At 38.5% G+C, this 26,549-nt stretch overlaps 1 protein-coding gene across 1 annotated transcript; it reads left to right on the top strand.

The window, feature by feature from the left end:
- LOC139745131 (glutamate receptor 4-like) lies at window positions 1-26,549 on the top strand. Its single transcript, XM_071655551.1, has 17 exons — window positions 1-250; window positions 3,839-4,096; window positions 5,362-5,540; window positions 6,835-6,888; window positions 7,313-7,510; window positions 8,182-8,352; window positions 8,482-8,586; window positions 9,124-9,231; window positions 10,039-10,242; window positions 11,115-11,373; window positions 12,151-12,295; window positions 12,970-13,168; window positions 13,750-14,000; window positions 22,194-22,305; window positions 24,156-24,290; window positions 24,978-25,091; window positions 26,490-26,549. Exons 1-17 carry the CDS (start codon window positions 1-3, stop codon window positions 26,547-26,549), a joined length of 2,802 nt encoding a protein of 933 aa, XP_071511652.1.

Here is a 26,549-nt window from a genome sequence, read left to right as displayed (position 1 = left end):
ATGATAGACACCAAGTATCGTAATATACAATGTCGTATAATATATCAACCGCTGCTTATCTCTATATCTTTCTCTCACTTTTTGAATACTGATAAATGCATCATAGGCGGTATCTTAGATGGACGCTACAGGTTTGGTTTCGAGAATGGCATTATCTACCACAACACGCGGAAAAACAGCACTCAACATAACTTCGTGGCGTACGCACTTCCGACGGACCTACGGAACACTTTCAACGTGACCAGAGAACGTAAGTTGTATGCTCACTGCTACGGAAAAGGAATAATGCGCAATGTGATGTACATACGGGCATTTTGCCTAGCAAAGCTTGAAATTAAAATGGCGATTCGATAGTGACAAAATATTATCTATGTGAGATGTGGAAGAAGTTTTATCAAACAGGACAAAGTGTGGCATTTCCAAGATATTTCTGTAGATTGAAAATGTGAGTTTGCATGCTACGGTGTGTTTGCAAAATAAATTTTGCAGCATTCACTACTATCTGCTATAGATAAAACAAGACACTAATAGGTTGACAGTAGCACGAACACAAAGGCACACACAAACAAACAAACACATTAATCGTTCATCATCATCAAATGTGGATTGTTAAGACGAAATATGATATTTCTTAGTATTGCCCACGGTGTGCATCTGTAAAGCCCTCCCCTGTCGACATGCGGGCACATTGTACTTTTTTTCTAGCACAACACAATTTCTCTTTGGAAACCGACATTTAAAACATGCATGTGCAGACCAGGCCATTATATTTCTTTATCATCAGTAACTAGGCTCAGTACTTGCGACATTTTGATTCTTGGAAGTGAACGTCAAGGGACTCCTCTGCTTCAGAGACTGATAGATAATTAATGGAAAAGAGGGCATTTCGCAGAATGCACTCCATAAACAATTTCTCAGTAACCCATAGCAGAAACTCTCGATTTCTTGAATTCATGGAGAGGTTAGGAAAGCGAATTACCGGCTGGATGCGAACCCATCTTTTATTTGAGGTATATCAAACAACAACAACAACAACAACAACAACGATGACGACGACGACAACAAACAACAACAGCAACAACAACAACAACAATAACAAGAGCAACAGCAACAGAAGACCACTAAATTGTTCTTATTGCAGAGGGTTACATCTTTGGGCACCATGTCTGTATCTTTTTTCTATCTCTTCTCACTGGTGTCTTGTTCTTCTTCTATATCCTCTTCCCCCTTTTTGAGGCTTTTTCTTCTTTTATTTCTTATGTATTTTCGCATTCTTTGTCTTGTCTTTCATTTCCTCCTTTTTCTATACTTTTTTCTGTAATCATCTATCTTTAATGTCTTCTCCGTTTTCTTCTTCTTAAAACCGCCATTTTGCATCTTTCTTTCTTATTTTCTCTTCCTTCGTATCCTTGCCCCGTTTTCCTTCTCCTTTTCTTTTGTTAAGTTACTTTTTCTTTCATATCTCCGTCTCTTTTCTCATGTTCCCCTTTCTTCTTTTTCTTCTTCATCTCCATCTTCTTCTTCTTCTTCTGGTTCTTCTTCTTTTCGTTCTCCTTCCCCCTTTTGCTGCTGCTCCTTCAATACGTTCGTCATAATCATCATCATGAATTTAGCAGTAATGACACTGGTGCGTGAGGCATTCTAGGCACAAATTCCCGGGCAGGGCGCCACGAGAAAAGGCAGAAAGGAAAGAAGAAAAAAATGTAAATCTGCGGCTGCATTTTTCATTGGATGCTGAATAATTGACGTCCTCTACGGCTCATCTCCGCCATCTTGATTTCCCCTGCCACCCAGACGGACCTCTGCCTAGAAACACACCTTGTGCCCATAGCTCGGCCGTGTCATGTAGCTTCAATTCTGCACTGTGAGCATTTCGGTGGAGAAAAGCTAGCTGTGTTGAATAACAAGTCGTAGCGTTCACAGTTGGTGTTCATATTTGTCCTACTTGTTTTTGTCGTTTTGAAGAAATTGGATCCAAATGGATTTGATAAAGCCACTTCCACAGTTTCATCACTGATATAGATTGACGTGCTCTGTATGCTTGTTATGTAATGCACAATAAAGGTCGATTTCTTTGAAAGAAGATTGAAAGTAAAATAGCCATGGAGCAGGAGGCAGCGGGAGGAGCGTTTAAATCTTTAGAATCATGCAAAAATTAGATAGCAATGAGCTACCGATTATTTGCAGAGGGAATCTAAAATTCCGAGGATTTCAAATTGTATTGAATATAATATGTTTAAACATCTAATACGAAAGGGATGGATAAAGTGCATAAACTATTACGATCAACAATGGTGTTTGTAGGACACTCAAACGATATCAATAGCTCAATATAGAAAACAAAATTTGAGTAGTCAATTAGTTATGAAACACTACAGATGATAATGATAACAAAATTCTATTCAAGTTGGCAATTCAAAGGTTGCCACATAATTTCGATGACATCATAATAACAGTGGTGAAATGATACACCATAATGGTGTTACCTTTTCACCATTGTGATATCAAAACATTGTCAGCGAAGATCCACCCACATCCGCGGATGAAGTTTGCAAATTTTAATTCAATTTCAATTTCAATTCATTTCTTTTTATTCTTTTTTTCCAGCAAAACATAACAGAGAATAAATCTGGAATCATAACATAGGCATGTATTCGACTTTACATGATGGATAATGGTTAACAAATAAAATTATGCATGCATACCGGCAAAATACGAAGTTATGTTTAGAGGAAAAAAAAGGAATTGAGAGGTCCACTGAAAAGCATGCTTGTATACTGTAAACCACTCAAAGGATTCTTATTCTCATAGGAAATCCCTGACGAAAGTTTTGACAAAGAGTTCTAATCACCCATACAAGATACATGTAGAAACTTTTCAACCTTTAGTTCTGATCAGCTCGAACAGCACAACCCTCCCCTCCCCCCCTCCGAAAAACAAAACAAAAGCACATTACTAATCCCTATGAAAACAAAAGCAAACACACGTGGCCTGAATCAAAGAAGTTTGATTTCGATGGCGCAGAAAAATGGGTGAGGAAAGATCAGCGGAAATTTTGAAACTGATCGTCTGGTGATAGACACCCCTTGCAATATGATGGAGTCTAATTGTTCTTTCTGAGAGTAATAAAGTCTCGGAAGATCCATTGTGATGGTTCTCGAGGGAGCCCTCTAGCGGCGATGAGCAGACCAAGGTAGAGACAATACCAATCGATAATCACTCATCGTGACACCGATTAAAGCACACACACCCCACCCCGTAAAACATCCCTAATCGAACACGGCATGTTGTGACGGAATTCGTAATCAGCCTTGCATTAAACATACAATACACGGCTTATGTGGCTACGTGTGTTTCTCAGTAGTCCAAATACCATTAAATTTGTTCTTCAAAGTCAAAACTGCATGCAGATAGTCAAAGAGATGAGGAGAATTCAAAATAACGCAAAAGGGGAGAATGCAACTAAACAGCCTGTAACCAAATTCATTTTCTGGTCATTTCACTCCATAATGCATCCGGGAATTTGAAGCATAACTCTTTATCCTTTGCAACCGAAATAACTTCCCTGCAATTTTTAAAATCTATGAAAACTTAACTAAAATTTGTTAAACGAATAGTGAAAGTACATACCAGAAATAACAGCAATAACAACAACGAAACCTCCAATACAGAGTAATCTGTGACTTCGAAGAGCCACCCAGAACATTTTCTTATTACTGCAGTACCTGTATTACTTGATTAATTTCTGTATTACATTTCGCTTTTCTGTTGTTTCACGATTATGTTTACCGGATGTAGTTGTCCGTTTATGCGTTGACCAACCCCTCCTTTCTTGCAGTGTGTAAGTTGTACCGACAGAAGAGTCTCTTGACCGGTGGTCACTCGAGTCTTGTCTCCCTTCGGACATTCCGGGCCTACGCCAACAACTTCCTCATCCCCTACGTCACGGCCAGTCTGTCGAAGACCGATATGGGCATCAGATCCGACGAGAGGGACTTCCTTGTCTCAATCATGCCATCGCTGGTCCAGCCCCTGGAAGATCTCATCCGCTATCACAAGTGGGAAAAATTCGCCTACATCTACAGCGGTGAAGAAGGTAAACAAATGACTTTCTTCAGCTATATCCTCTGTACATCTTAAAGAACATGAAATTGTTGTTCTTCTAAAATTAAGCTTCTCATATACGCCTCAATTTTATGGAGTCGTTTGGTGCTCAGAAGTTTGATAGAGAGATGAAAAGGTCAGCCAAATTCTGACTAGAAATGACAAACACTATACATTAAGTGATACGCTGGTAGAGTATCACCTAAAAAGACGGAGAGAGAGGCTTGGGGGGGGGGGAGGGAAGGGGGGTCGAGGGAGGCCCAGATTGACAATATACATGCACCGTTATCCGCTACTGTGGGGAAAGTGATATCGAGTCGAAATAAACAGAAATAAACAGTCAATTATTCGAATCGAATAATGAATCTGATGGAAGGATGACAATCAGTCTGAAGATGATTGATAGGAACCAATGATATAAACAGGACATACGATTGGAATTCATTTTCGATATAAGTGTTTTATAAGATTCAACATGCTTTTATTCCCATTCTACAATCTCTTCACTGGCTACCCGCAACAAAAAAAAAAAACCACTTAGGATTGTTCATACTCAAAATGTGCTTTCTTGTCTGTTAAAAATGATCTACAATAATTATCTTGTTTTGTAAATGCTGTCTTTTCAGTATTATCACCGCTAGGGAACCCTGCAATTATTTCCCCAGTCTTACCAGGTAGGCCTATACCCTTCTAGAGTGGATAGACGGGGGACATTGTAAGCAATATCTTTTGTCTTATGGATGAATGTAGCAGGTAGGATATGAACACCATCTTGGCATCAACTCCTATACAGTTAATACGTGTTACATCTTTTTCGCCGCTAGCAAGTGGGCTATCAATCGTGTCAAATGTAGATGTTTATCCGCTTACGTGCGCGCGCACACACACACACACACACACTTTTTTGTTTTATGATATTCTTTATCTGAATTTCATTCAATATCAGGTCCATGTTAACAAAAAAATTGATATGAACACACGCATACACACACACCAAACACACGCACAAACACACACACACGCGCGCGCTCACACTCACACATTACTCACTGAATGAACAGAAATCCTATATAAATTTCACAAATCCTGCCCTCCTAAACAGAGTTTTTGAGAGTTTGAAGATGTTGTACATTTGTGGAATGAGAAACAAGCATAGTACTTCTTCCAGGCTACGCCGACACTGGTCTTTATGTCACTACTTCCACCTAAATGAACTCATTGACATCGGGTAGCTTGTTATATGATCGTTATCTACAGCTCTTCAGCGCTACCAGACCCTTTCGTCTCGTCTGTCCCCGAAGAAGTATGACATCGAGCTAAGGCAGGTGGGAGACAAGCTGAAAACGCGGGAACTGCTCAAGAGTTTCCGTGACTCCGGCCGGCACCGCATCGTCTGCGACACCGTTGGAAACGACTCTGTCGTGATTCTAAGTCAGGTAGTATATCCTGAGATCATCATCATAAAAGTGATAAGGTGGGGTCACACTGTCCTGAAATTGACATAATAATATGATGGCCCCGAACGTGGTTAAAAGCCAATCAACAGCCAAAACAAATACGACGCCTACAGAAGGTCACACGGAAATATGAAACGTTATTATACAATGAATCTTTGCAACATTTTCGGGATAATGTATTGTAGACTAACTTGAGTAGATATTAGTAGCTAGGAATAGAAGACTGATGACGTGACACCAGAACTCAGCTTGTGTTTCTTCCTCCATATTTAAAGGATGGACAATGTGCGTATTACGAACCCTGCCACCGACGACCACATAATGCTAATACAGAAAATTTACAATCAGAGCGCACCCCGCTACAACATTAACAATGAATGACATCCACAGGTTTGAGATTTTGAATCGTGCTACAAGCTTTGCCTGTGACAGGGCAGATTCTTGCCCATGGATTCGCATTCTTGAATTCAAAATGAAGTACATCGTAAATCATAGATCAAATGCGAATGAGATTACAAATGAGAATTGGCAACACATGCAGTTGCACATTGACAGAAACATTGCACTGATACCAATGCAGAAAGGGAAGTACTTTATACACATGTAAGTTTGTTGGTTCGAATTGAAGCCCATTTCTAATCTCCTGATGTGCCGTCAATTTCCGCTACAGATTTCGATTTTTATTTACATAGTTCGTAGTCTAATGATTTTGAATGCTTTCGTCGTTGCAGGGGACCAAGCAAACCTGCAATAAAACTGTGATTTAAACAATTCACAAGGGAGCCTGGTTGGCCCCTGTGCACCAATTTTTTTTTGTGTGCAATAACATGGAAACAGGTTCAAAAGAATCTAGAATCCGGTTTGATACAGTGTTCACCATTTTTTCTTTGCCTGCGCGTTCCATAAAATTACAAAATATATATCCTTACTTATGCAAATATGTTTGATTCTTTCTCTTACATAAAAAAAGGGTCATTATGATTATTTTCTAATGTCTTTATCATGACTATTTAGAGATATAAGGAACTGTTAATGCCTCGATCAGACAAATATTATCCATAACATACGCCTTTATTACTTGCATTGATGGGCATAATATTAGCCTAGACAATATAAGATTATAACTTGTTTTGCCGTAGCTGTTTCCAGTATTTTATAACAACACTAATGACCATGATAACAATGACAACATCTTGCGATGTTATCGTGGTTATAATGGAACCTTGACGAGTGGGGTTTTTTTTGTTACGAAATGATATTCTTTTCATTTCAGGCGAGTGTCCTCGGCATGATTACACAGTCATACCATTTCATCTTTCTAGATTTGGTAAGTACGACTGAGTCGCCATCTTTGTTTTTTTCATATTTTTATTCAATATGCACGTGTGCCTAGTGTCTAATGGATTATGGTTTCTTGTTTATTTGCTTTGACTAATCATCGTTTGTTTATTTTAGACTGACACACGAATAAACACACGAGTGCATAAATCTCTCTAGCCAAATAATGCTCACATACTCCCCCATCCCAACAACCCCCACCCCATCCCGACTACCCACCACACACGCACACAAGCAAACATACCTTAACAAAAGTAAGCACCATCGCTCACAAGCACACGATGCTCACACTAAGAAAACAGAAACATAAAGAAAGAGAGATGCGGAGACAGAGTAAAGAGAAAGATGGGGGAGGGGAGGAGGTATTATTATATCATGATTAATGACGCTATGACTGTCTCGACTCCACGCAGGACATAAGCGACGCTAACATGGACTTCTTCCTCTACGGCGGAATGAACGTGACTGGATTCCAGCTGATGAACAAAACCAACGAAAACTACCTGATCCTTCAGAAAAAGTGGAGCAAAATTAGAGCGAATAAGACGTCGAGGCTGAACGGCACGCAGGACTTAAACCCTCTCTATGGATACAGTGACAACTCCATCAAGGTAGAATTATATTCCACGCATACAGTTTTCACTCATGAACCCTACACGAAGCCCAGTCTCAAGTCCAAATAAAATTTTGCTGTAGATAATCTGTAATCATTTCGTCATTCGTCATTTCGTCTTTAAATTGGCAACTGTGAATATGGCTGCTTATCTTTGTACTGGAAAAAGATTAGATTGATAAAAATAACAAAAATATGAAAACCAAATACCAATTTGAAAGCGATTTATGATTTTTCAAAAATGAGATTGCAATGTGAAAGACATAAAACTTAAAGTAAAAATACACACACAAAGCGCAACTTCAACCACATATTAATGCAGTTTAAAAGGATTTATATGTAAAAACATGCATATTAAAAGTTAACTTATATCCCAATGATTCTTGCAGTATGCATAATAAACTATGCATGTATGTACGTCGTATACTAGTATGTGTTTATGTATGTATGTATGTATGTATGTATGTGTATGCAAGAAACCTGTCATGATCAAATTGTATAATCTTTGTGTCTCGATTTGATAGAAATCTACATTGGAACAGTGCAACAAGCAATGCATTCATGGAATTCTCCTCTCGATTGTGTAATGCCGTAACTTCAATCAAAATTACAAGTTCAATGGACAAATCTTGACATTACTGCTCTTCCGAAATCCTGTTCGCATTTCAGACTTTGACGGCACTAGCCTACGACGTGACGCGGGTGTTCGCGAAAACCACGGAACTGTTGGAAAGATACGGCTGCTTACCCATATTCCGCGCCCGGGAGGCCCGGCCGTGCTCGTCTACCGGTATCACGGGAAGCAGGCACGATTACGACTTACTGAAGTACACTAAACAGGTGGGCTACCTTTTGGGAGGAATGGTATACTTTGAAGATAAGGAATATCTTATACCTGTCAATATTTTTATTTGTTAATGTTGTTTCACTTTATCAAGTTGTTATTTTCTCTCTCCCCCCGTAATCCAGGTTCAATTTCGGAGCATCACGGGCCTGATTGCTTTCGATGCCAACGGTGAGCGTACCAACCACACCCTACAGGTGCTTGGCTTGAGACCAACCGGTTTGGAAGAGGTGATTATATAATATTGACAAAAATTAAGGTACTGTTTACTATGGGCAACAGCGATTTAAAAAGAAATTCGAGTTATCACATTTGATGCATATGTGTAGGTCAGTTGTATCACAAAACAATGATCCTACCATATAAAAATGTCACAATAAAGCCCAAGATATAAGGAGCTATCACTATTTTTCTCAATGAACCATAACTGTAGACGGTTTATTTTTGAAGCGATTTTATTATAACTGCTGTTCATATTTTGCGTATTTAACAATGCATAACATTGATTATACTGATTAACAGTTTTGGATTGGTTGTTTCTCCTTAACTCATATTTTAGAACTATTGAAGCACTAAAGCTGGGTTTTTGTTTCATTTTCAAATGGTAAATAAAATGTAATGTCTTAAAGCTAAACATGTGTTATGATTTCTAGATGAAAATACCATTTTAGATGCAATCAGTATGACTTTCAAATTGTCTTTTTTTGTTTTGTTTTTTAATTAACATATTTGATTTGTTTTTGTTCTTCTTGATGTTAATTCTTCAGGTTGGGATTTGGGACCAAAGTGCTAATCCACGGTTGAAGCTCTATGGGGTTAACGGACAAAATCGCTCTCGTGATCTGAACAAGACCATCATTGTTACCACAGTTCTGGTAAGAGGGTAGTTAGAACAATAGTCAATAATCCTGCATTCGTCGCTTTCGTATGGTAACGAAGTTGTGTTACTACTTGGTCAACAGAAAGGAAAAGATGACTAAATTCTGATCACTTAATTGCTCTAATGACCTTGAATGAAATTGTGATGTATTCTGACGTCATGAATTGCGTTGGTTGCCATCTACCTAGATGTGATAGCATTCCATGCGGAAACCTCTGAGGTAAATACATGGTATTGTGAGAGTTGATGTCCTGTCTCTTCACTGTTTTTGTTTGTTTCCTCATCATCTTCTTCTTCTTCTTCTTCTTCTTTTTCTTGCACTTTTTTTGGTATCCTCCTTCTCTTCATCCTTTAGTTGAGATGCAAATTACATGAATTTTGCTATAAAATATAAAACATAACTTAATCAAGACATAACTTACATAATTTTTAGGTTCATTGTAACTTTATTGATGTACTTATGTTAATTCAGAAAGTACACCAAAAGACGACCAATCAGATATTTTCTACATCTTCCCCCACCTATAACCCCCCCCCCCATACAAAGCAAAACAGGAAACGACAGTTATGGGAGACTATCATCCATTGTCTTTTTATAGTGCTGGAGATACTATGAAATTCATCTTGTTGTTGCTGTTGTGTTTATATCATTATTCTACCAACCATGTGCAGCTGGTCTTAACTTTCTTTTCTTGTTGTGTATTTGTGCAAGTATATCTTGTTTACTGAGTTTACCCAGTGCCGTATATGAATATGTCACTGAGTTTACCTGATTTAAAGCGCCCTCTAACACCCTATCCAGGAAAGTCCGTTTGTGATGATGAAGCACCCAAAAGAGTCGTACACAGGAAACGACCGCTACGAAGGTTATTGCGTGGACCTCCTCGCTCAGATAAACGAGCATCACAAGTTCAAGTTCGAGATCCGAGCGCGGAACGACAGCAAATATGGAGCCATGGACGCCAATGGGAACTGGGACGGCATGATTCTGGAGCTCATCAAAGGGGTAAAAAGATTACAAAGTATTATCAACTATGATGGATGCTTCGAATCATGCTGGAGTAACAATCAGCAGTCACCCACATTATTAAATCATCTTGGGTTTAGTATTCTTAGTACCATATGCATCCATGCGAAGTTACCATTGCCATTTTACAGTTCATTCATTTCATTTTATTTCAGCAGAGAACAAAATCAGACAAATCCAATCGTACCATACAAGTAATACTCATAATGATCACCAAAATCAATTAAAACGCATGCAAGTTAGCTTCTAGCCACTTTTTCATTTCTTCTACGTATAAAAGTGGATCAACAGGCTCTAGGAAACTGGAGGGACCCCATAAAGAGTGATATTTATAAACTTCGGGTCCTGAAGTGTACATGTTGTCAAGTATGTATATGCTTTGCACTTTGTCGCTATTCAGGACCCCTGTCGATTCATTTTTAAAAATAATATCATAATCTTACTGTGAACAATGAAGTCATTGCTTAATCGTGAGTATACTGCTCTTCCCCCTACTTAAATGTGAAAACCACGATCGACATTGGAAATGTTCCGTTTTCTAATTTCTACAAGATATTTATTACTTTGTATTCTTCTTGCTGCAAACATTCTAACATTGGTTCCCTCAGTCCCTCCTTCCCTCTCCCTCGACTTTTCTCTCTCAAACTTTCTTACTTTCTGTCTGTCTTTCTTTCTCTTTTCTCTTACTTTCTTGAAATTATCGAATATGTTATCTTACGCAGATTTACTAAAACGTAAGCATTTCCATCAAATCTTTCTCCAAATAAGATAAATTAAGATATGAATTTTGAAAAATGCGAAAGACCAAGATGACGTGATGGGAGAGTCGTTCGTGTTTCGTCTTCCTCTAGGATGCCGACATCGCGCTGGCTCCCCTGACGATCAACTCCGACCGCGAGCGCGTGATCGACTTCACGAAGCCGTACATGAGTCTCGGAGTCAGCATCATGATCAAGAAACCCCAGAACACGAGGCCAAGCGTCTTCTCCTTCCTCCACCCTCTCTCCTACGAGATCTGGCTCTCTATTATCTTCGCTTACCTCGGGGTCAGTGTCGTGCTCTTTCTCGTCAGTCGCTTCAGCCCGGACGAGTGGTACACAGTGGAGCAAGGTTCGCCCTTTAAAGATGTTCCTCTTCCTCCCCTCTCTCTTTCTCCTCCTCCTCCTCTCTCTCTTTTCTCTATCTTTCTATAACTGATATTCTCTCCTGCCCTTTCGTCTCTCTTTTTGTTTTTTCTTTACCTCTCTCCTTATCTCCCGTTTCTCCTTATTCTTAAGTCTTCTTCATTTGTGATGGTGCTGGACTTCGGTAAAGTGTTCTTAGGTAATGCACTTTGAAATGTGACAATTTTGAGTTAATTCAGGGATTGTTATAAAGACTAGGCATCAAATCATGTGTTACACGTTTGATTTTTTTTTATTTCCTTGATGATTATTCTTATACTTCCGAATCACATCTTAAACACCCACAAACGTACAAAGAGAAATCATCCAGATTGTATGAAATACAGCTGTTCTTCCTTGATATCTCTATTGAACACCAAAATGTGATGTCATACCCTGGTTCTAAACAACCTCACCTGGCCCGAATATATTTGTGAACATGATTATTGTCAACCATGCTCGCACCTGGTTCCAACCCTAAGCTATAAATAAAGACCGTGACATCATCGAAACTATGTACTAGTCACGTATTTTATGTCGTAATGCGTTGGACCCGTGAGGACTTTTTTTTTTTTAAATCGCATCATTGCAAAATTCAAATCGGTTAAACAGGTTCTTCTATATTAGTATGAATATGTATAATATTCATAATTGTATGTAGTGATAATGATTGTGACTTTTGGCACTCCTGCATTTTGGTTGTCATCTCCACTATACTGTATAGGCACGTTGTCCTGTGCGCCCTCTACCGAGGGAGATATAGATCGAGTGGAACCAAGAGACAAGAAAGAGAATAACTTCGGCATTCAGAACAGCCTTTGGTTCTCGATGGGTGCTCTCATGCAGCAAGGGTGCGAAGTCTCTCCGAGGTAGGGCGGTGAACGAGACCTATGAGAGTTCTGTGTATGTTATTCTATGGATGTGAAAAACAAAATAATGATAACCCAAAATGATGGCTAATGTTAACATTCAGTAAAAAATCGATCAACGTTTCACCTACACTAAGCGTCATTCTTGCACATGGTTCTGCGTTTTGTTGTTTTTTTTTTTTATTTTTTAAGCAGTCAGCACTATGCATGTGCAAACCAAACCAAACCAAACCAAACCAAACCAAACCAAACCAAAAACAAAACAAAAAGCGGGGTACTGTATTTCGACTTTCCTCCAGTCACAATTTACTGCTAACAACAACAACAACAACAACAACAACAACAACAACAACAACAACAACAACAACAAACGAAAACGGAAACCAAAATGAAAATTACAACTAGATATCAGCATAGCTTATGTACAACTGTTTATTTCCATTACATAGTTTTGTATTTGCTTATGCATGGTTTTGTATTAAACTTTTTTTCCTATTCGTTATCATATCTGCAAGAACATGAAGAAGGTGGTTTTTTTTTCCACTCAAATTTTATTTTGGTTGTGTATTGTGTTGTAGTTTCCCTTGGCAGAACAGTTCCAAGTGAGCTGAAAGGGCTACGTGTTTAAAAAAAATGATATAAAAAATTGATAAATGCGATGCCTTGTCTTTCAGATGTCTGTCTGGTCGCATTGTGGGCGGGGTCTGGTGGTTCTTCACCCTAATCATCATCTCCTCCTACACGGCCAACCTGGCCGCCTTCCTCACGGTAGAACGCATGTCTTCTCCCATTAACTCCGCCGAAGACCTGGTGAACCGGAAGGACATATCGTACGGCATTCAGCGGTCAGGAGCGACCGAACAGTTCTTCTCGGTAAACGAGACATTGAATAATAATTGTCAATAACTCCTTCTTTCCGTTCTCCTTGGCAGAAAGTACAGAAATGATATATCTTATCAATCTGTATTCATAGGTAATAATATTAGAGACATGATTACGGAATGTGACAAATCGAAAGCTTGGATCCACGTGTAATCCAACTGTCATTTTTTAGATCTGCCGTACTCACGTTTTGTTTGTTTTTCGGTAATCTTTATTTGATTTCCATAACAAAAACTTTCATCTTGAATGTATAAAAACAATATGCAATCAGCAATGTTTGAATTAAACACACACACACACACACACACACACAAAAGATAGAAACAAAACAAAGTATTTACTTACGTGATATCCTTTGTTTTAAACAAGAAAAGTGTAACAATTTTTTGAGATAACATATCTGAATCAGACTCAATGAAAGATGATTAAAGATAAAAAGATATAAAAAAGAAAACAAAAAACCAAAACAAACAGACAAGAAAGCCTGATGTTTCTCCAAAATGTGTGAGGACCCGAGTTTCCAGCCAACTTAAAGTTACTTTGCTCTTCCTCTGACCCCCCCCCCCCTCTAGTCCTCAAACACTGACATCTACCAACGTATGTGGCAGAGGATAAATACGACAGTGCCGTCGCCGATGACCGACTCGGCGGAGGAGGGCATCAGCCGCGTTCGCCACTCCAACGGCAAATACGTCTTTATGCTGGAGTCGACCATGAACGAGTATCAGAACCAGCAGAAGCCGTGCGACACCATGAAGGTTGGGAGCAACCTGGACTCCAAGAGCTACGGCATCGGTGTCACTCGTGAGAGGTCGCTGCTGAGGTGAGTTTGATTACCATGGCAGCCACAAGTTGAATCCGTCCAGCATCCATGATGGTGAACAGCAGCACAGCGGATTCCGACGATTTTTAACCCTGATATCTACTTCACATTGTTTGACAGTCAAATCCAAGATTTCCACCTGCCCCAATGATGGGGTCATCCCACTAGACCGACACCCATGAGTCATACAGCCCACGAGTCCTACAGCCCACGAGTTCGACACTAGGCAAATAAAGCCCGTGAGACCGACACTAAGTGAAAGCAGCCCACGAGTTCGGCAGATACAACACGGCGCGTAATGTGTCGGTCTCGTGGGCCTTGTTGGCTTAGTGTCGAACTGATGGGCTGTATGACTCGTGAGCTGTATAACTCATGGGCTGTATGACTTGTGAGCTGTATGACTCTTGGGCTGTATGACTCGTGGGTGTCGGTCTCGTGACGTGCACCCCCAGAGATATGTGAAGATATATTTTTGTACATATTTGTTTCAAAGTGTCTTTTGGTCGATAAAAAATGGAGGAAGAGTAAAGAAATAAACCTTTCTTTTATTGAGTGCAATTTTATGGATCGTTACAATGCTGCTCAATGCCTAGATAAGATTTCTGGTCACCTGGGCAACCTTTGTTGTAAAGGCAAACAGAAAAAATTCAACGCATTAGGTATAACCCGTCAATTCTTAGGTCTCAATAAAGATGTACTTAATCGTGTCTAATGTTCCTGTTAGGTGATGTGAGATGACAAATTCATACACTTATTCCGTGTTATTGTAGAATAATGACCAGTGTACACTATTTAGCTGTTGCTACGTAGGACAGATAGGGAAAGCTTTCAGGTTGCCTTTCAGGAAGATATGAAACAATTTCAATACATTGAGAAACTAAAATAATCAAGGGGAATAGGCAAGACTACTGTCGTCATTGACGTAATTTACTCCGAAACCTGTCTTATTTGCACGGATTAAAGGTGGAGAATTAAGTCATTGTGTGTTATACTGGGTGTATAAAGCAAAGAGAATATAGTGCGCTTCTGTATAATCATTAGGTGATACGCTATCAGCGTATCACCTATTGTGATTGTCAAAATCTCTCTTTATTTCTTTTTAGGTGATACGCTATCAGCGTATCACCTATTGTGATTGTCAAAATCTCTCTTTATTAGGTGATACGCTTTTAGCGTATCACCTATTGTGTTTGTCAAAATCTTCCTTTCTTTCTTTTTATTCTTCTTTCTTTCTGGCACATTTTGTGTCGTGAATATCTCAACATTGACATGACGGAATAACATGACATTTTCAGTCAACATGTCTCATGACAATATCTAGCCACAATAAGGTTTTCATGACAGTAACATATCTATGACGTCATCTAGGCGCCATTTTGTGATTTTCGGACCATGTTACATGATCGATCATAACTTCATAACTAAAGGTCATTTCTGTATCATTTTCGTTGGACATAAAGTTCAGGTCACGCTCTATCTTACTTTTTAATGCTAATTACCCAGGACATCATTACGCGCGCATTGGCGCGCGTCAAAGTTTTTAAATGCTTAAAACGACTTCCCAATGGGAAATCTCGAAGTTTCAGACAATTTTAAGCGTTCCGCGCGTTCGCGTCCGTCCGCGCATTTCCGCGCGCAGTGCGCGTAAGCAACATGAAAATGCACATTTTTTGACAGATTTGGATTCCTGATACATTAACTAACAATATCCATTGATTTCCGATCAATTTCGACCTATAACAAAGGAATGCGCTGGCGTCAAAGTTGAAATTTCGTGTGCGCGTCTATGTGGAAATATAGCGAAAAACATGTCTTTGTTTATTTCGCCATAGCTCTTTAAAACGTCAGGTGACCCTATGTTTTTATTGCATATTACAAAAGCATATGAATTGAAAATAACGTTTCAAGTATCAATATTTCCCTAAATACATTATGACGTCATCATATCATCATCTGAAATCAAAAAAGTGGAATTAATTTTTTTGAGGTACTGTTTCTGACATTCATTTGCTCGTATCTCTGTTGTTTAAGCTCAATATTATCCCAAATTCAGATATGTTGTACTTTGAACATTTGCCTTTTAAGTCCAAGTCATGGTTTAGAAATTTGATGACGTCATCATACCTTAAATTGTGATTAAAGGTAAAGATGCAAAATCGGACAAGTTTACGTGTTATGTCTATGGGAGGTGATTTTTTTTAAAACCATGCATTGACTTGACAACGTTTAAGCACCTTTATCTCAGCTGATTTTGCTTCATTTCCTCTGAAACTTAAGTATGTTGTAGCTGAGACAATAAGCTTCAGTAATCATGCATTTTATTTTTTGAAATCTCATCATCAGGTTGACAATTTTGCAGTTTAAAACTGAAAATGAGAATGGAATGTGGACAAAACGATTCCCGATTCAGCTTTCACATACATAAGTTTACGTTCCTCATATTTTCTCGCCGAGACGTATGGCCGAGTGGTTAAAGGCGACGTCTCAGAGACGTGAGGTTGCGGGTTCGAACCCCACAAGATCACGAAACAAAATACTTAGCTATTTTACTTTTTTTCTTCAATTTTGTATTACATATTCGTCCATGTAGAAATCACGTTCGTATATAAACGCACCTATACACACACACAGACACACAGACACACACCATATCCCTCTTTTTTGTGTTGGAGACCACATTGCTTCGACTGCTGCAAAATTTTGCAGGCTCACTTTGTCTAACCGATCATAGTATGTAATGACGACGACGGAGGTGTTGTACTTTGAACATTTGTCTTTCAAGACCATGTCATTGTTTTGTACTTTGATGACGTCATCACACTGAAAATTGTGATTAAAGGCAAGGTATCAAAACCAGCCGATTATAGGCTTTATGTCTGCGGCGCGTATTTTTCCCAAGTTGCCAGAAATGGCATAGCGACATCAGTCGTTACAAGGCCGCATTTCCGTCTAGCAATGCAATACATGTTCACGCGGCCACGATTGTTGAGTGGCCATTGACTTTTTCCCCCTGTAATATCCATACATTTCTTTTTTGCCTTACCATTTCCGGGGATGTCCCGTGGCCGAGTGGTTAGAGAAACGGTTTTGCATGCACGCTCAATATAACTTCAAGGTGCCTATATCACATTCTTTTCTTTGTCGATCACAGATGACCGACACCTGATGACCCCAAGCGTATCACCTAACTCGTCAGCGTGACGAGTTTCATATCTCGTTTCTTTTTATTCTTCTTTCTTTCTGGACAATTTTGTGTCATCAATATCTCAAGAATGACATTACGGAATAACATGACATTTTCAGGGAACATGTCTCATGACAAAATCTAGCCACAATAAGGTTTTCATGACAGTAACATATCTATGACGTCATCTAGGCGCCATTTTGTGATTTTCGGACCATGTTACATGATCGATCATAACTTCATATCTAAAGGTCATGTCTGTATCATTTTCGGCGGACATTAAGTTCAGGTCACGCTCTATCATACATTTTAATGCTAATAACCTAAGACATTATTACGCGCGCGTACGCGCGCGTCAAACTTTTAAAAGGCTCAAAACAACTTACCAATGGGAAATCTCGAAGTTTCAGACAATTTTAAGCGTTTCGCGCGTTCGCGTCCGTCCGCACATTTTCGCGCGTAGTGCGCGTAAGCAAACTGAAAATGCACATTTTTTGACAGATTTGGATTCCTGATACATTAAGTAACAATATCCATTGATTTCCGATCAATTTTGACCTATAACAAAGGAATGCGCTGGCGTCAAAGTTGAAATTTCGTGTTCGCGTCTATGTGGAAATATAGCGAAAAACATGTCTTTGTTTATTTCGCCATAGCTCTTTAAAACGTCAGGTGACCCTATGTTTTTATTGCATATTACAAAAGCATATGAATTGAAAATAACGTTTCAAGTATCAATATTTCCCTAAATACATTATGACGTCATCATATCATCATCTGAAATCAAAAAAGTGGAATTAATTTTTTTGAGGTACTGTTTCTGACATTCATTTGCTCATATCTCTGTTGTTTAAGCTCAATATTATCCCAAATTCAGATATGTTGTACTTTGAACATTTGCCTTTTAAGTCCAAGTCATGGTTTTGAAATTTGATGACGTCATCATACCTTAAATTGTGATTAAAGGTAAAGATGCAAAATCGGACAAGTTTACGTGTTATGTCTATGGGAGGTGATTTTTTTTAAAACCATGCATTGACTTGACAACGTTTAAGCACCTTTATCTCAGCTGATTTTGCTTCATTTCCTCTGAAACTTAAGTATGTTGTAGCTGAGACAATAAGCTTCAGTAATCATGCATTTTATTTTTTGAAATCTCATCATCAGGTTGACAATTTTGCAGTTTAAAACTGAAAATGAGAATGGAATGTGGACAAAACGATTCCCGATTCAGCTTTCACATACATAAGTTTACGTTCCTCATATTTTCTCGCCGAGACGTATGGCCGAGTGGTTAAAGGCGACGTCTCAGAGACGTGAGGTTGCGGGTTCGAACCCCACGAGATCACGAAACAAAATACTTAGCTATTTTACTTTTTTTCTTCAATTTTGTATTACATATTCGTCCATGTAGAAATCACGTTCGTATATAAACGCACCTATACACACACACAGACACACACACACACGCCATATCCCTCTTTTTTGTGTGTTGGAGACCACATTGCTTCGACTGCAGCAACATTTTGCAGGTTGACTTTGTCAAACCGATCATAGTATGTAATGACGACGACTGAGGTGTTGTACTTTGAACATTTGTCTTTCAAGACCATGTCATTGTTTTGTACTTTGATGACGTCATCACACTGAAAATTGTGATTAAAGGCAAGGTATCAAAACCAGCCGATTATAGGCTTTATGTCTACGGCGCGTATTTTTCCCAAGTTGCCAGAAATGGCATAGCGACATCAGTCGTTACAAGGCCGCATTTCCGTCTAGCAATGCAATACATGTTCACGCGGCCACGATTGTTGAGTGGGCATTGACTTCTTCCCCCTGTAATATCGATACATTTCTTTTTTGCCTTACCATTTCCGGGGATGTCCCGTGGCCGATTGGTTAGAGAAACGGTTTTGCATGCACGCTCAATATAACTTCAAGGTGCCTATATCACATTCTTTTCTTTGTCGATCACAGATGACCGACACCTGATGACCCCAAGCGTATCACCTAACTCGTCAGCGTGACGAGTTTCATATCTCGTTATTCTTCTTTCTTTCTGGACAATTTTGTGTCATCAATATCTCAAGAATGACATTACGGAATAACATGACATTTTCAGGGAACATGTCTCATGACAATATCTAGCCACAATAAGGTTTTCATGACAGTAACATATCTATGACGTCGTCTAGGCGCCATTTTGTGATTTTTGGACCATGTTACATGATCGATCATAACTTCATAACTAAAGGTCATTTCTGTATCATTTTTTGTGGACATAAAGTTCAGGTCACGTTCTATCTTACTTCTTTTGATGCTAATTACCTAGGACATCATTAAGTGCGCGTAAGCGCGCGTCAAAATTTTAAAAGGCTCAAAACAACTTTCCAATGGGAAATCTCGAAGTTTCAGACAATTTTATGCGTTTCAAACAATTTTGCGCGTGCGCGTCCGTCCGCGCATTTTCGCGCGCACAGCGCGTCAGCAACATGAAAATACACTTTTTTTGACAGATTTGGATTCCTGATACTTTGAGCAACAATATCCATTGATTTCTAATCGATTCCTACAAATAACAAAGCAATGCACTTGCGTCAAAGTTCAAATTTCGCGTGCGCGTCTATGTGCAAATATAGTGAAAAAACATGTCTTTGTTTATTTCGCCATAGCTCTTTAAAACGTCAGGTGACCCTATGTTTTTATTGCATATTACAAAAGCATATAAATTGGACATGACGTTTCAAGTATCATTATTTCCATAATTACATTATGACGTCATCATATCGTCATCTGAAATCAAAAAAGTGGAATTAATTTTTTTGAGGTACTGTTTCTGACATTCATTTGCTCGTATCTCTGTTGTTTAAGCTCAATATTATCCCAAATTCAGATATGTTGTACTTTGAACATTTGCCTTTCAAGTCCATGTCATGGTTTTGAAATTTGATGACGTCATCATGCTTTAAATTGTGTTTAAAGGTAAAGACGCAAAATCGGACAAGTTTACGTGTTATGTCTATGGGAGGTGATTTTTTTAGAAACCATGCATTGACTTGACAACGTTTAAGCACCTTTATCTCAGCTGATTTTGCTTCATTTCCTCTGAAACTTATTTATGTTGTAGCTGTGACAATAAGCTGCAGTAATCATGCATTTTATTCTTTGAAATCTCCTCATGAGGTTGACAATTTTGCAATTTAAAACTGAAAATGAGAATGGAATGCGGACCAAACGATTCCTGATTCATCTTTCACGTACATAAGCTTACGTTCCTCTAATTTTCTCGTCGAGACGTATGGTCGCGTGGTTAGAGGCGTCGTCTTAGAAACGTGAGGTTGCACACGTACGGGTTCGATCCTCACAAGAGCACGAAAGAAAATAATATATTTTTTTTACTTTTTTTCTTCAATAGAGTACTACACCTTCGTCCATGTAGAAATCACGTTTGCATGTAAACACACCTATACGCACACACTCACACAGTATACCTTTGTTTTGCGTTGGAGACTGCATTACTTCGACTGCTGCAAAATTATAGTTTTGCAGGTTGGGCTTTTCAAACTGATATAGTATACTGTCACAACATGAAATTTGTTCATATTAATTCAGTAACACAATGTAGTCGTGGTTACTTTGTGCTGATTTATACATGTAACAAGCTATACATTGTAAAAAAGGTATTCAGTCTTCTGTATTGATGATTATTTGTCAATTAGTGGTTTTTGTGGAGTTTCAGATAGTGATAAAAAGTATGGATGATAAGTGCAGCGATAATTCCTATAGTTAGTTCAAAGCTGTGTTACAGATGTTTGATACATACATTTAGCATTGTGTGTGTGTATATACGTGTGTATACAGGTTGGCCATATGACACATGCTAGACAATTACTCTTAATTGATTAGCAAACGTGATCAGCTATGGAACTGAATATGGTACTAATGTATGATGTTAATGATTCTGATTAAACTGTGACGAGTTTAAAGGGATAGCGTAACTGTGTGTAAAAATAAGGCAATTATAAGGATATTTTAGGGCAATTTGATAACCATGCCTATAATAATTTCATACAGGTACTAATGCCTGCCTCATATTCAAATGATAGATCGTCATGTCAATAGCAAACTGACAACGTACGATGAATGTGTTATATATTGAACAACTGTCTTTCAAGTCCATAACGTTCCCCATATTTTCCCGTCGAGACGGGTCGCCGAGTGGTTAAAGGCGACGTCTCAGAGACGTGAGGTTGCGGGTTCGAACCCCACAAGATCACGAAACAAAATAATTAGCTACTTTACTGTTTTTTTTTCTTCAATTTTGTATTACATATTCGTCCATGTAGAAATCACGTTCGTATATAAACGCACCTATACACACACACAGACACACACACACGCCATATCCCTCTTTTTTGTGTGTTGGAGACCACATTGCTTCGACTGCAGCAACATTTTGCAGGTTGACTTTGTCAAACCGATCATAGTATGTAATGACGACGACTGAGGTGTTGTACTTTGAACAATTTTCTTTCAAGACCATGTCATTGTTTTGTAATTTGATGACGTCATTACACTGAAAATTGTGATTAAAGGCAAGGTATCAAAACCAGCCGATTATAGGTTTTATGTCTGCGGGACGTATTTTTCCCAAGTTGCCAGAAATGGCATAGCGGCCTCAGTCGTTACAAGGCCGCTTTTCCGTCTAGCAATGCAATAGATGTTCACACGGCCACGTTAGTTGAGTGGGCATTGACTTTCCCCCCGTTATATCTATACATTGTTGTTGTTTTTTTGTCTTACCATTTCCGTGGATGACCCGTGGTCGAGTGGTTACAGATACGGTTTCGCATGCACGCTCAATATAACTTCAAGGTGCCTATATCACATTCTTTTCTTTGTCGATCACAGATGACTGTCATCTCATGACCACAAGCGTATCACCTAACTCGTCCTCAATGTGACGAGTTTTCATGTCTCGTATTATCATTGTTCTTTTCCATCTCCAGAGACGAACTAACGCTAGCTATACTGCAACTCGGCGAAGATGGCGTGCTTGATACACTGAAGAAAAAATGGTGGTACGACAAGGGAGAGTGTGGTGTGCAGTCAGATTCCGTGGTAAGCAGAATCTCGTCCTTGTCACAAACATTTAGAATCATTATTTGGGGATTCTGTCATTGTAAAAAATCTCAGGAAAACCAGACAATCTATCAGAAAGCTTTGATTGAATTCCCATAACCGCCCTCGTTAGATGGGAATATTTACCAACATGTGATGTCAAAATAACTCAACGCACTGATAGGATCATCAATAAAAGGAATTTAAAGATTTTTTGTTGTTGTTTTGACGACAAGGTCACTTTCACACGACTTACAACTGAGACATCTTTAGGCAAATGCTAATTCCCGTTCGCTAGCAAAAATCTTCCCTTAACATGCTTAAGTGCTCTTTCGTTGTCCTTGTGTATTGAATTTAGTGAACGTCTGGCATCAAAAAATCGCTGTAGAATATATATTCAGTGACGGAGCTGATCGATTTTTTAAAATATACAATGTATAGTCCAATATTTCTCGAATTGTCACCGAGTGTGTCATGCATTTACTTAATTAACTGAATTCACATACACCTTTAAGTTAGTTTTTCTTCAATGTAACACTTGTTCTCAAAAAAATTTAGCCGATATGTTTTTTAAAGAGTTTTAGACTTTCAAAGAAAAAGCATATATAGTATTAAGGAAATTCATGATCTCTTGAAAAAAATTCAACATCGAGTTTAAATTGTCGCTGTCAATTAGAACAAAATTAATACAAACAAGCAGGAACCTGTGGCCCTGGAAATGTCTTTCACAAAGTTGCTAAGGCCATGAACCCTCAACTCACATTCCTTCTTTTTTGTCAAATAAAAATATCAAAATCATGGTTTTGGTCCATGACCTAACAACTGAAATCCATTAAGATCACAACAAGGTAATTGCAACATTATGGAAATTTGATGGGAAAGGTATGACTTATTTGGTTGAATTTTATGCCCAGCCCCCCCCCCCCACCATACACATACAAAAAGGCATTCAGAAAAGATCTGTGTTTAAGTCTATGGGAAACGTGTGATGCTATGATGTCATAATTACGATGCAATAAAGACTGATAGTCGTAGGACGAATATGATGTGGGGAAAACAGGATGGATCAGATAAAACAGGAAGAAAAAAGAAACACTCGGGTTGAATGGTACACTTAATCAGACACAGCTTGACGAAATGAATTAGACATTCTCAGTCGTGTGTATTTTATAACACCATTTTAATCTTATTTGTAGTAGCTTTCCATGAATACACCCGTTTTGTTTGAAGAAGCTGTGAGAACAGCTCGCGATCAATACGTCAAAGAATACTAAGTGGGTTTTAACTTGGTCTCTTTGTCTTTCATGCGATAATCGATATAACACCCGAAGAGGTCACAATCGATTCGGATCATCCCTGCACCTTCCACTTCTGTTGAAAAGGCAGCTGTAATCTACATGACCCAATAAAAGGCCAAATAGTGAAATACTCACTCCAAACGGTACACTTTAATACACAGTGTGACGAAGAAACGTGACATTCGCAGCCTTACGCCTTTTTAACCTTCTCTTATACTTACGCTGTTAAGATCTACGCCAGTCATAGCGGAACGAGATAAAGAAATTCAGATTACCGCTAATTTGACAAAAGCCAAATAAACTTTCGCATAATTATGCAGACATATTTTTTAAATACGTCCATACGTTTCTCAATATACTATTATTGATAGAGATTAAAAATCTGTGCGATCACAAGTAAAACAAAGCAAAACAAAACAACAAATCAAATGGCAATCCATCCAGAATGTGTATGTGTGTGTATTTGTTTGTGTAGTACATGTTTGAATGGTTCTTTGCAAATGTCTCGGTGTTAATATTGTGCATTGATATTTTGTTTTGCGAATGTCGCAGGACCAAGCTAACGCCCTGAGTCTGAGCAACGTAGCTGGAATATTCTATATCCTGATAGTGGGTATGGGCGTGGCTATGTTCGTTGCCATCTCGGAATTCTACTGGCGGTCACGTGCGCAGTCAAACAAAGAAAAGGTATGTGACGTCAGCTTGCAATATGACACTTTCTTCTCTCTGAACTCTTTGAAGAGGCTGAAAAAAAGTAATATGACAATATTACATTTGCTGTGGGCCTATAATGGCGTATTTTATTTCTCTTTCTGTTGCAAACTTAATCGAAGCCAAGATTCTAATGTCATTTGATTACTTTTCACGTTGTTATACACTATAATTGTTTATTTGATTTGTCTTTTATACATCAGTGTCAGTTTACTTCGAAATTTTCAAACTATTTGTTAAAAATCTTGTTACGGCAGTTATCAGCAATATGATATGAAAATAAATCATTAAGCATTTGCAATAAATGCATGACTTGTGATAACAGAACAGTAGAGATAAATGTTACGTAATGACACTGATTGACTCGGAGTTAAAGTACTAAAGCAGCTATAATTTCTGTAAACATCAGCCACCAAAAGTAAACAATCATGAATTCTAGAATTCGAACAAGCACAACGATATGTTGAAAAGTAAAGCGAAAGATATTTCTGATTATGTCATTTTGTCGTTAAAATTGGTGGCCTTCGCAACATTGATATACAGGCTTGAAACATTTTGTGACGTGCTCGAAACTTATGTAGCATTTGATGAGATTTGTAACATTTGTAACATTTGTAACATTTGTAACAGTTGACATTTGTAATTTTGTGACATTCATTACAGGTGTCACTTTCCCACGCCCTGAAAGCGAAGATTCGAATGTCGGTCACTGGTGAGAAAGGGATGCCTACTTATCCTATCATGAGACCGGTAAACCAGATGGCATGCGAGAAAGCAGTGAGTATTGGCACGGTGATAATACTGTGATGTTCGTTATTCCGAGGTTCGTTCATCTGAAAATGAAATAAGGTTCATTAGTCCGAAAATGAAAGGAACCTTCGGAATTACGAGCCTTATTTCGTTTTCGGATTAACGAACCTTCGGTAGAACGAACTTTGTTTTCACTGTCGGATGAACGAACCTTCAAAATGACGAATCTTATTTCACTTTCGAATTAACGCCCTTTGAAATAACGAATGACAAATCTTCTGAATAAAGAACTGTAACAGATAATACACACTTCCGGCTTCTTTTTCCTCTCAATAATAATAATTAGAATAGTTACTTCGTACAAATAGTTACTTACATAACGTTGGTACATGTTTGCATTGTATAGGCCATTCTCATCTTTGATTCCTCCGTTATTCACTGCCTACGTCAGAGGTTTAGAATTTTGCAGGGAAAGGGTTTAGCGTGTTGCTCACGACAACAAATAGGCCTACACGATGTATTAGATTCATGTGAAATAATTATATCTCAGGGACAGGACATTACAATTGATGAAATGTTGTATAACTAAATTTTTCTGGTTAGACTGTGCATTATATTATCGTCTAGTGGGTTGATGCAGATTAGAGTAAATGAAAACGAATGATTTTGGGATAAGAATAGAGAAGGGAGATAATTGTATTCACTTGGTTATGGAGCAGTTCGGAAGTTTGAAAATCCTTGAAACTATGTGTTGTGCTGAACATCCAGTCAATATCCTCCTTGGGACTGATGTCGTCATCCTGATCATCATCAGCAGCATCATTGTTATCATTGTCATGACCGATACCACATACAATAATAATAATGATAATGATAATCATCATCATCATCATCATCATCATCATCATCTTTTAACGGTATCATAATATTTACTGTCTTCACAATAACAATGACAAGATTCCATCACTACAGTAACCAAATGCATCATCGTCATGGTGGTTATTACAGTCAAGGACACAAATTATGCTAACACCGTCATTATTATCATCATCATCATCATCACCACCATCACTATCGAAGTCAGCTTTAAGGACAGAAACCTTCAAAACCACTGTCACTTTTTTCACACCTCATGTACGTCATTCTCATCCACCTTATCATTATTTGACGTTATCATCATCACCATCACCATCACCATCACCACCATCATCATCATCATCATCACGGTCATTGAATCGCTGTCATCTGTAAGGCCAGTATACTAACAGCAAAGATTACCAACACCGATATCATCGCTGACATCGTCATTGTTGCTGCCTTTACCATCCTATCACCATCATCACCAATTTCATCGTCGTCATCATCATCATCATCGTTATTTTCATCTATGTCGTAATCTATCCACTGTTTTTTTTTTCTTTCCAGTTGCTCCCAAGGGACAAGGAGTCTCCAGCATTGATCAAGCGAGGCCAGACTTCTGTCTAA

Source organism: Diadema antillarum, unplaced genomic scaffold, assembly GCF_040938485.1.
Source record: "Diadema antillarum isolate AM-2024a unplaced genomic scaffold, OU_Dant_1.0 seq00001234_RagTag, whole genome shotgun sequence".
Lineage (NCBI taxonomy): Eukaryota > Metazoa > Echinodermata > Echinoidea > Diadematoida > Diadematidae > Diadema > Diadema antillarum.
This window is presented reverse-complemented; position numbering and strand designations above follow the sequence as displayed.

Coding starts and splice junctions, on each gene's coding strand:
- LOC139745131 (XM_071655551.1), top strand. CDS start 1: ATGATAGACACCAAGTATCGTAATATACAATGTCGTATAATATATCAA. Junction 7,511..8,181: donor ACAGTGACAACTCCATCAAG/GTAGAATTATAT, acceptor TTCGCATTTCAG/ACTTTGACGGCACTAGCCTA. Junction 12,296..12,969: donor GGGTGCGAAGTCTCTCCGAG/GTAGGGCGGTGA, acceptor CTTGTCTTTCAG/ATGTCTGTCTGGTCGCATTG.